General features: G+C 38.2%; 1 protein-coding gene across 1 annotated transcript in view; it reads right to left on the bottom strand.

The window, feature by feature from the left end:
• The window catches only part of INTS7 (integrator complex subunit 7), a gene marked incomplete at its 5' end in the record, with an annotated part of 88,769 nt that overhangs the window by 58,095 nt on the left and 18,090 nt on the right, over positions 1-12,584 (bottom strand). Inside the window, 3 exons of the mRNA XM_079697432.1 lie at positions 6,196-6,318; positions 6,799-6,998; positions 10,879-10,925. Of these exons, the coding sequence (XP_079553558.1) occupies positions 6,196-6,318; positions 6,799-6,998; positions 10,879-10,925 (370 nt within the window). The remainder of the gene's footprint in view (positions 1-6,195; positions 6,319-6,798; positions 6,999-10,878; positions 10,926-12,584) is intronic.

Here is a 12,584-nt window from a genome sequence, read left to right as displayed (position 1 = left end):
CACACCTCCATTCTTACCTTGCACCATATACAATAGTCAACTCAAAATGGATTACATAGAGCTAAATATAAAAACAATAAAACTTCTAGAAGAAAATATATGAGAAAATCTTTGAGACTTTGGGTTAGGTAAAGACTTCCTAGATAAAAAACAAAAATATAACCCCAAAAGGAAAAAAAAATTGATAAACTATATTTCATCAAAACAAAAAAACTTCTGTTCTTCAAAAGATACTGTATTCAAGGCACATACTGGCAGAAAATATCTGCAAAATACACATCTGATAAAAGTATTTGTATCTGGAATATATAAGGAGCTCAGTAACAAGAAGAAAACCTAAAAAAAAAAAAGGCAGGCATTTCACTAAAGAAGAGATCTGGATGACAAGCCTATAAGATGCTCAACATCATTTGTCATTAGGGAAATGCAAATTAAAACCACAATGGGATACCACTACACAACTATTCAAAAGGCTAAAATTACAAAACCATACAATAAAAAGTGCTAGCAAGGATAAAGAACAACTCATACATTGCCGGTGAGTATGTAAAATGGTACAGCCATTATAGAAAACAGTTTGGCAGTTTCTTACAAAGTTAAACATACATTTACCACACAACCCAACAATTCTACTCCTAGGTATTTACCCAAGAAATGTCCTACAAAGATCCGTACAATAAAAGCTTTATTTATAATAGCAAAAAAAAAAAACAAACCCAAAAAACTGGAAACAATTCAAATGTCCATGAAGCTGTCAACGGATAAATAAACTATGGTCCATATACTGGGATATTACTCAGCAGTAAAACGGAACAAACGACTGCTTCATGTAACAACATGGATGAATTATGCTAAGCATTATGTTAAGCAAAAGAACCCATACCCAAAAGGCTACATATTGTATGATTCCATTTATATTTTGGAAAGGCAAAATTATAGGGATAGAAATCAGTTCAGTACTAGTCAGGGGTTAGGGGAAAGACTGACTAGAGGGGCCTGAAGAAACTCTGGAGTGATTTGAAAATGTTCTATATCATAATTGTGGTGGTAGTTACACAACTGTATACATCTGTCAAAATTTGAACTGCATATCTAGAACTGTGTACCTAGAAAAGTTTCTGTAAATAAATTATACCACAAAATCTGACTCAAAAAGTGCATTTCAAGTTAATGGCAATGGGAACACTGAAAGTTGCAATTTATGGAATGTGGCCAACCTGCACTAAGAGAAAAATTAATAGCCTTAAGTGCTTTCATTATTTTTTATTTTATTTTATTTTTTTAAGAAGATGTTGGGGGTAGGAGTTTATTAATTAATTTATTTTTGCTGTGTTGCATCTTCATTTCTGTGCAAGGGCTTTCTCTAGCTGTGGCAAGCGGGGGCCACTCTTCATCGCGGTGCGAGGGCCTCTCACTATGGCGGCCTCTCTTGTTGCGGAGCACAGGCTCCAGACGCGCAGACTCAGTAGTTGTGGCTCACGGGCCTAGTTGCTCCGCGCCATGTGGGATCATCCCAGACCAGGGCTCGAACCCGTGTCCCCTGCATTAGCAGGCAGATTCTCAACCACTGCGCCACCAGGGAAGCCCTGCTTTCATTATTAAACAGAAGAATAAAAATAAATGTACCAACCACTTGAAAGGCACAAGAAAGCCGTGCTTCTGGCAAGAAAAGGGGAATATAAACACAAACACAATAGTAAGAATAAAATAAAGATAAAATTTTAAACACAGAGATACTAAAAATTATAAAGGTTCTTTATACTGATACTAATGAATCTGCAAAATAAATTAAATGGAAAACAAATTATCAAAACTGATTCAAGAGGTAGAAAACTTTGATAGGACAATAACCATGTAAGTAGTTGGAAATATTCTGAAAACTCTATTCCTGGAAGAAGTTCCAGGTTCAGATGGACTTATGGCACTTTTAAAGCTATACCCTCAGAAGACAGAAAATTCTTATGTCATAGCTCTTAACCATTTCAGAGCATGGAAAGGGCAACTATTTACATTGCATTTACATTTTATTTATAACTACTTACATAATATTTACATTGTATTAGGTATTGTAAGTAATCTAAAGATGATTTAAAGTATATAGGAGGATATACATACGTTATATGCAAAAACTATACCATTTTATACAAGGAACTTGAGCATCTGAGGATTTTGGTACTCAGCAGGGGGTACTGTAACCAACGCCCCAAAGATGTCAAGGGACAACTGTATAGCAATTAAAGGAAAAAAACATGCAACCACATGAATGAGTCTCATCAGTATAATGTTGAGCAAAAGAAGTAAAAACAAACAAAACTAAACAATATTTTTAGGGAGGCATATATATAGGTGGTAAAACTATAAAGAGCAAAGAAATGATTATCACAAAGGTCAAAACAGTGGTTTCCATTGCGTGGGTATTAAGGCTTTGATCAGGGAGAACCATCTGAGAGAAGGAAGCAGGGTTCTGTGATTTTGCAGTGTTCTCTTTCTAGCTGGATGGTGGTTACATGAGTTTTGATTTACAATTATTATTTAAACTATTTTTTTTTTTTTTTTTTTTTTTTTTTTTTTTTTTTTTGTGGTATGCGGGCCTCTCACTGTTGTGGCCTCTCCCGTTGCGGAGCACAGGCTCCGGATGCGCAGGCTCAGCAGCCATGGCTCACGGGCCCAGCCGCTCCGCGGCATATGGGATCCTCCCAGACCGGGGCACGAACCCGTATCCCCTGCATCGGCAGGCGGACTCTCAACCACTGCGCCACCAGGGAGGCCCTATTTAAACTATTAAATATACATTGTACATACTTTTTTGTATGTGTGATTTATCTCAAAATAAGGTAAGAAATGAGATAGAATAATAAAATGCTCTCACTTGGTTTGGTTCCCTAAAGTGACTGAGCACATTCTCTTCTTGGATAATATGTTTAGTAGAAAAAAACACCAAGGACAGAGCTCTCTTAATTCTTAATTAAGTCCTCTTAAGAAGCTCTCTTAAGCATATTAAGTCTCTCTGAACCCTAATTTGCTCATCTATTAAGTGCAAATACTAATTACTGTCCTTATGTCTTGGGATATTTGTGACTATCAATCATAATATACCAAAACATGTTTAGAAAATTGCAAACTAACAAACAAACACAGCAGCTCAGTTTTCATAATCTGAAATTCAAAGGTTTTTGTTACACTGTAGCTATGATCATACCAAGAGATAATAAAATCCATGAAAGTAAGATTTATTTCTGACAATTTTCCATTTCACTTTAAACAGCACTTTTTTTTTTTTTTTTTGCGGTACGCAGGCCTCTCACCGCTGTGGCCTCTCCCGCTGCGGAGCACAGGCTCCGGACGCGCAGGCTCAGCGGCCATGGCTCACGGGCCCAGCCGCTCCGCGGCATGTGGGATCCTCCCAGACCGGGGCACGAACCCGCGTCCCCTGCACTGGCAGGCGGACTCCCAACCACTGCGCCACCAGGGAAGCCCCCTAAACAGCATTTTTTTAAAAGTGGTGCATCTGTCATCAGTAATGGGTAAACAAATAGGGTTCCACTTTGAGAAAAAATAAATATAAAACATTAATTTAACCTAGGAAATGCTATAAAAGATGTCACATTAAAAGTCTAGAGACTGAGATCTGTTCTTGTATTTACAAAAGAAAACTTAAGAATGTCTTTTCCTCTGTGTGAAAAGGAAAAATACAGTTCGCTAAGTTACCCATTCAGTACCTTTCTCTAATAAATACAGTCAGCACCAAAACTGTTCTCCCTAAATTGAGTAAAGGAAACAAGAATAAAATAAACAATTTAACTGGGCTTCTCAATTAGCCTTGGTGCTGCTATGGGACAATTAAAAAGAAACTGAGAGGCAAGTCTAATTCACTAAAACAAACCTAAACATTAAAGGATGCAAATTTTTCAATAACTAAGTAATATCTTTGAATGGTGACACAGCATAACTAGACTTATCATGGTGATCATTTTGAAATGTATAGAAAAAGATTACTATGTTGTATAACAGGAACTAACAGTGTTGTAGCTCAGTTATACTTCAAAAGCAAGCACACAAACAAACAAACATACAAACAAACTCATAGAAAAAGAGATCAGATTTGTGGTTACCAGAGGCACGGGGTAGTTGGATGAAAGCAGGCAAAAGGCACAAACTTTCAGTTATACGATAAATAAGTACCAGGAATGTAATGTATAGCATGATAAATATAATTAACACTGTTGTTAGGTTATGTATGAAAGTTGTTAAGAAAGTAAATCCTAAGAGTTCTTATCACACAAAAAAATATCTTTAAAATTCTTTAATTTTGTATCTATGAGATGATGGATGTTCACTAAACTTATTGTGTAATAATTTCATGATGTACGTCAAATCATTACACTGTACACCTAAAACTTATATAATGCTCCGTCAATTTTATCTCAATAAAACTGGAAAAAAAAGAAAGAAGTTTTATATATTTACTTTGCCACTTCTAACTTCTGCCACCAATATCAACAATGCTCTTAGAAATTTTTTAGATTGAAACACTTAGAAAAAGACAAAGATAATATTGGGTTGGCCAAAAAGTGTCTTCCGCTTGTAAGTAAAACTAAAAGACACCTTTTTGATTTCCACCAAAAACTTTACTGAACAACATATTCACCCTTTTGTGCCACTACCTTCCGTCATTTTTTAGGCAACTTCATAATTCCATCTTCCCAAAACTTTTTATCTTTTTGAGCAAAGAACTGTTCCAGGTGCCTTTTACAGTCTTCCAGGGAATTGAAATTTTTTCCATTAAGAGAATTTTGTAAAGACCAAAATAAATGGAAATCCGAAGGTGCACTGTCTGGTGAATACAGCGGATGAATCAGAACTTCCCAGCCAAGCTGTAATAGTTTTTGCCTGGTCATCAAAGAAACATTCTGTCTTGCATTATCCTGATGAAAGATTAGTCTACTGACTAATTCTAGACACTTTTCGTCAAGTGCTACTTTCAGTTGGTCTAACTGGGATAGTACTTGTTGCAATTAATCCTTTGGTCTTCCGGAAGGTGCTCATAATAGAGGACTCCCTTCCAATCCCACCATATACACATCACCTTCTCTGGATGAAGACCGGCCTTTGGTGTGGTTGGCGGTGGTTCATTTCACTTGCCCCATGATCTCTTCCATTCCACATTATTGTACAGTATCCACTTTTCATCGCCTGTCACAATTTTTTTTTTTTTCGGTACGCGGGCCTCTCACTGTTGTGGCCTCTACCGTTGCGGAGCACAGGCTCCGGACACGCAGGCTCAGCGGCCATGGCTCACGGGCCCAGCCACTCCAAGGCATGTGGGATCTTCCCGGACCGGGGCACGAACCCATGTCCCCTGCATCGGCAGGCAGACTCTCAACCACTGCGCCACCAGGGAAGCCCTGTGTTTTGTTTTTTTTTTTTTAACATCTTTATTGTAGTGTAATTGCTTTACAATGTTGTGTTAGTTTCTGCTGTATAACAAAGTGAAATCAGCTATACGTATACACAACTTGTTTTAATAACGGAATGTTTTTGTTACGTTTAAGTAGAGAATCGCATGTGGAAATATAACTTATGTGGAACCCAAACATCAAAGCGATTAACATAACCAAGCTCGTGTAAATGATTTTCAATGCTTGATTGGATATTTTGAGTATGTCAGCTATCTTCTGTGGGGTATAATGTTGATTGTTCTCAATTAATGTCTCGATTTGATGGCTATCAACTTCAACTGGGATATTCAACCATGGAGCAACGTCCAGCGAGAAATCTCCAGCACGAAACCTCACAAACCACTTTTGACACATTCAGTTAGTGACAGCACCTTCTCCATACACTGCACAAATCTTTTTTTGCGTTTTTACCTTTCTTGAAATAATAAAGCATAATAGGTCAAAAATGTTGCTTTTTTCTTCCGTCTTCAATATTAAAATGGCTACACAAAAATTCACCAATTTTGATAAGTCTTGTATTAAATGTATGCTGATATGACAGCTGTCACATACAATCTAACAAAATTGTTTCAAATGAAGTTAAAGACAACTAAGTGCCACTAGAGCGATCTTACAGAAAAAACCAAACAAACATTTTGGCCAACACAATATAAAAATGTAAAGCAAAACAATATGCTCTATTATAATGCTATATTATTTTTCTATATAAAATATTAATGTTCAAAGTTCTGCATACCTGAATGTTTTCCCTACTCCAAGTATGTGGTGTTTTACTGGCAAGTAATTTCAGATCTTGAATAGCAAGTCTCTTTACTGCTTTCCTGGGGTCATTCTTCAAATACTGCAATAGAAGCTGAATCTACAAAGGAAATAAGTCACTCCATGAATGATACTGTCACTGAAATTATCATTAGGGATGCAGTGTAAGTTAGTGAAACTTACATTTGAGACAGGGCTCATTTCGAATTACAGCCCTGTCATTTATTTGCTATGTGCCCATGTTTGGGCCTCTTTCTCCTCTTGTATAGAAATATACTATCATTTAACTTGCAAGGTTCCAGCACAAGACCTGGCCTCAAACACTCAATTCTTCCCTTTTTTTTCCCCGCCAACTCCATGCTCTGCCATGTACCCCCACCTCCCCCTCATTTCTCTCAAGGCTCCTAAGAATCAGCACTATGAACAGAGGGAAAAAGCAAGCAAAAGGAAATGAAACCTTCTCTGATCTTTATCAGAGAAAGGGATCTTAATGTTATCAAAACTTACGGGTTACTTATTTTTTAGTGTATACTTAATACGCAAGTTTATTGAAAAGGCAGTTAAAGAAAATTGACATTACCTGCTTAGGCGTATCAACCAAAGATGAAGCTGCAAGCAGAGTAAAGGTGTGCAAAGAAACAATCACCATTTTGTTGGAAGGATAGGATGTGACTAGCTGTTGTAATAGCTCACGAGCACTGGATGCCAATATTGCATCATGGTGCATGTGCTGCAGGATAGGGATCAACTTCAGCTTCAAGTCTACTGGCGTGGCTAGACCTAGATACAGAAAGAATGCTTAGAATCTCTGATCATCATCCTGGATAATAGTTCACAGTTAAAAGGTCTGATTCAATTAGCAAAATGACCATTTAAAAACAAATAGTGGGCTTCCCTGGTGGCGCAGTGGTTGAGAGTCCCCCTGCCGATGCAGGGGACACGGGTTCGTGCCCCGGTCTGGGAAGATCCCACATGCCGCGGAGCGGCTGGCCCCGTGAGCCATGGTCACTGAGGCTGCGCGTCCGGAGCCTGTGCTCCGCAACGGGAGAGGCCACAACAATGAGAGGCCCGCGTACCACAAAATAAATAAATAAATAAATAAAACAAGTAGTATACTAGTATTATGGTTATAACATTAAAGCTAATTATATACTAGAGCTAATCAACAAGTTCAATAGGTTTTTTTCAAAAGTATGTATCCTAACATTAAGTTGTGGGTGCTTATTAAACTACATGCTGATAGTAGAAAATGCCCTTAAAAGGCACAGTAGAAAGCAGTCATATTTGCTGCCTGTTTCTTCCCAAAGGATACTAAAAGATATACACATACATGTATACATATACACACGTATATATACAAACTCAGTGGTGATTATTTGATTATATTTACAATTTTAATTATTTCCTTCAATTTTAAGTCATGATCAGGATGTGAACAGACTGTGTATGGAGCAGTTTTGAAACTCTCTGAACTTTGTGTAGCAATGCCTTTCTTTACAGCATACAAAGCTGGAACTCCATGAGGATTAATTCCAAAGCATCTTTTCCTGTCAACATTGGAGCTACATAGACAAAAAAAGTCTTTTCTTCTACAGCCCGGCTTTGAGGTGACAGTGAACAAAAAACTGTCAATCATAAAGTACTACACATATGTCAAAAGCTAATTTATCTCTGCTGATCACTGGTTTTGCCACTGTGAAGTAACTGTTAGTGGAATAAGTAAATATCATTTCAACATCCAACAATGGCTTACATCAACTAAGTCCCTTACTATTTGGCCTCTCTTTGAGTTTAGCCAAAGCAGAGTCCCAGGAGATGGGAGGGAGAAGAATGCGGTCAGAGCATTTACTCCCTGGTTTTCTCTCTGCAGGATCGTATCAGGCTTATGTTATTATTGTTTTGATCCTTAAGGTACTGAATGCATTTGAATGACCAGTCTATCTTTGAAACTCTTTCTCAATAGCTTCTGCTTTTTCACACTCCTCCTGGTTTTTGTCCTTTCTCAATCTCTTTGTATTCTCCTCTTGATCCACACTTTAATTTCTGGTATTCCTTGGGCTTGGTAATATATTATCTTCTTACCCTATGTACTTTCCCTGAGTGAGCTTGTATAAACCCATGGCTTCTATTACCAGCTATATATGCTTTTAAAGACTGCCTCCCCCTCGCCTCCCTGCTCCCTGAACTTCAGATGTGTATATCCCATTACCTCTGGTCATCTCCAATGGGATGTCTCAGATGTATTTTATACTTAATACAGCCCAAAGAGAACTTCTGATCTTTGCTACGAAATTGCCCCTCCAACTTTTCCCATTTCAGGATATGACAACTCCATCATTACAGCTCCTCAGAACTTGGAGTCTTTCTTGATTCCCTTATTTCTCTCACACCCACATCCAAATTTATCAACAAATCTTGTTGGTTTTGATCTTCAAAATATAACCCAGATCTGACAGTCTTTCCACCTTCATTGCTATCACATTGGTCCATTTCCACCACCATCTCTTGACTAGACCATTGCAAAAGTGTCCTAAGTATTGTCTCTACTTAGGCCTTTCCCCATGGCAGACTCCTGTCGCATATCCCCCTCTTCTCCTCTGCAAGTCTATTCTCAATCCAGCAGTCAGAGGGACTCTTTGTGTTTATAGATATTTTTACTGAAGGCTTAGGGAGACTCAAGATTTTACTTTGCAGAAACACAAGCAGCTTAAAATTTAATTTAAGGATACTTTATTCCTAAAACTTGCTCACCACTTCTGTATCTTGAACTCCAATCTTCCTCCACCTTGCCCCCATTCCTACCCCTGTGTTTTTCTCCCTGTCTCTCTTTCTACCTCCTAATTCCTGTTCATTTACTTTCATTTTAAATTTATTTGTTTATTTGTTTTTATTTAATTATTTTTGGCTGCACTGGGTCTTCGTTGCTGTGCGCGGGCTTTCTCTAGTTGCAGTGAGCAGAGGTTACTCTTCGTTGTGGTGCGCAAGCTTCTCACTGTGGTGGCTTCTCTTGTTGCAGAGCACGGGCTCTAGGCACGCAGGCTTCAGTAATTGTGGCACGCGGGCTCAGTAGTTGTGGCTCATGGGCTCTAGAGTGCAGTCTCAGTCGTTGTGGTGCATGGGCTTAGTTGCTCCGCAGCATGTGGGATCTTCCCAGACCAGGGCTTGAACCCGTGTCCCCTGCACTGGCAGGCGGATTCTTAACCACTGCATCACCAGGGAAGTCCCTACTTTAATTTTTCACAGATAAAACTTATGGAACAAAAATGAATCTTAAGTATGCATATTAATGGATTTCTACATATGAATAGAGCCACCACTCAAGCTATACAGAATCCTCCAGCACCCTAGGAGGCTTACCTCTATAGCTTACAACAACTCCCTTGCTATTTGCCATCTCTCTGGGTGGAGAGCCCCAGCAGAGGGGAACAGAAGAATGCTCAGGACCGAGTATTTATTCCTTGGCTCCTTCTCGGCAGGGTCACATCAGGTCACATCATTCTGAAGGTCAGTTTTTCAAAGTGGCCCTCTTGATGTGACTCCAGGTTCTGGTAACCACTCCCTCTCCTGTACCATAGAGGGGTATAGGACTACATCATCCCCTATAGTTTACCCTGCCCACACCTTTGTAAATGGTTGCTTCATTAAACCCTACATGAATTATCTCAGCTCAAGTGTGACATCTGTTTCCTGCTGAGATCTTGTCTGATACAGCAGGCATTCAATAAAAACCTGCTCAATGAATGAGTGATGCTTCCTTCTAATGATAGCTTTCTGCAGGACAGCCCTTTTCTGGCAGCAGGGAAAAAAGACAAAGGAATAAACGGAAACAGGACAAAGCTCAACCACTGTATCTTGGTCTTCAATTAAGTGATTTTATTGTGGCTCCATTTCCTTTTCCATAAAATAGAGGTAGTAGTATTACCTATCCAAGTCTGCCAAATTGCACAATTCAAAGATATGTCATCTAGAAATACACAAAGAAAGGCATGTTCTCTAGAGCTGTGCAATGCTGTAACCTCAGATCTTCCTTTTATGAATATTATGAGGGTAAATGGGGTAGTACATGTGAAGCACAGTATGGAAGATGAGATTAGAATACTAAGGCTTTGTAGGCTACAGTGAGGAATTTGGATTTGAGTTTCGTTGCAATTGGAAGATACTGGAGGGACACTAGCAGAGTGAAGAGAGTCCCAGAGCTCCTAACAGCACAGCTCTCCCCCAGGTCAGAATGTTTTCCCCATAAATATCTGCATTTCTCACTCAAATATCACTTTATCAGAAGTCTTCCTTGATCAACATATATAAAACAGTAACTTCCCCCCTTCTATCCTGCCATCTGCTCTGGGGACTCTCTATACTTCTTACTGCACTTGTTCTCCACAGCACCTGATACATCATAAATTTACTTATCTGTTGCCACCACCAACCCTTCCACCATTAGAATGTAGTTACATGAGGGCAAGGGCTTTGTTTTGTGTACTACTGTATCCTAAGCACCTAGAATAGTTCTGGCATTTAGAAGACACTTAATAAACATTATTTGAATGAATAAATGAATGAATAGTGACTAGCACACAGTAAGTACTTAATAAATGTTAGCAGCTATTATTAATATAGATCCCATTAAGTTACTTCATAATACCAAATGAAGCACACATACCTTGAATCATTTCACTGATTTTGTTACAGATTCCTACAGCAAAATCCCTTTGGAAAGAGAAAACAGCAAAATCTTTAAAACCAAACAATTAAATTTGCTTCAGTTTTCCGAGGACTTAAAAGAAACAGAACACAGTAAGCACAGGAGAAATGCAATACTCCAAATCGTAACTAATATTCCTAAGGTCAGGTGCCAGGGGTGGGGTAAGAAATGCAACTGAAACCAAAACTCCAAACAGCAGTGGGCTTATGCCAACACTGTTCCCACATGATTTTCAAGGAAAGATGCTCTGATTTATGAGCATTGTTGCAATTTGCATTACTAAATGACACTGTCTGAAAGACTCAAGGTCACTATCTCAGTCTACAATGTTTTAGGACACACTTTTAATTAAGAGAAGCTTTCAACACACAAGCGATCACTTACGTAAACAATAAAATATATACCAAATATTCTGAATTTTAGAAAAACAGAGTAAGTATGAAGTAGTAGAAACGCAGTAGGAAATATGGATAGAATCTTACTAAGAGCCAAATTATTTAAAAGTGGCCGTTTTTTTTAGATTAAAGACCTAAATGTAAGACTAGATACTATAAAACTCGCAGAGGAAAACAGGCAGAATACTCTTTGACATAAATCTTTTTGGATCCATCTCTTAGAGTAATGGAAATAAAAACAAAAATAAACAAATGGGACCTAATTAAACTTAAAAGCTTTTGCACAGCAGAGGAAACCATATGCAAAGCAAAAAGATAACCTACAGAATGGGAGAAAATATTTGCAAACGATGCAACAAAGGATTAATCTCCAAAATACACAAACAGCTCATACAGCTCAATATCAAAGAAACAAACAACCCAATCAAAAAATGGGCAGAAGATCTAAATAGAAATTTCTCCAAAGAAGAAAGAAGACATACAGATGGCCAAAAGGCACATGAAACAATGCTCAACATCGCTAATTACTAGAGAAGCGCAAATCAAAACTACAATGAGGTATCACATTACACCAGTCAGAATGGCCATCATCAAAAAGTCTACAAATAATAAATGCTGGAGAGGGTGTGGAGAAAAGGGAACCCTCCTATATTGCTGCTGGGAAGGTAAATTGGTGCAGCTACTAGGGAGAACAGTATGGAGGCTCCTTAAAAAACTAAAAATAGGGCTACCATATGATCCTGCAATCTCACTACTGGGCATATACCCAGAGAAAACCATAATTTCAAAAGATACATGCACCCCAATGTTCACTGCAGCACTATTTACAACAGCCAAGACATGGAAACAACTTAAATGTCCATCAACAGATGAACAGATAAAGAAGACGTGGTATATATATACAGTGGAACATTACTCAGCCATAAAAAAGAATGAAAGATGCCATTTGCAGCAACATGGATGGGCCTAGATTGTCATACTAAGTGAAGTAAGCCAGATTGAAAAAGACAAATATGATATAGCTTAAATGTGGAATCAAAAAAAATGATACAGATGAACTTATATACAAAACAGAAATAGACCCGCAGACATGGAAAATAGACTTGTGTTTACCAAGGGAGAGGGGGAGGAGGGATAAATTAGGAGTTTGGGGTTAACATATACACAACACTATATATAAAATAGATAACAAATAGGACCTACTGTATAGCACAGGGAACTATACTCAATATTTTGTAATAACCTATATGGGAAAAGAATCTGAAAAAT

Source organism: Hyperoodon ampullatus (genome assembly GCF_949752795.1).
Source record: "Hyperoodon ampullatus genome assembly, chromosome: 2".
Taxonomy (NCBI): Eukaryota; Metazoa; Chordata; class Mammalia; order Artiodactyla; family Ziphiidae; genus Hyperoodon; species Hyperoodon ampullatus.
Note: the sequence above shows the minus strand (reverse complement) of the source record. Positions and strands in the feature narration are given on the sequence as shown.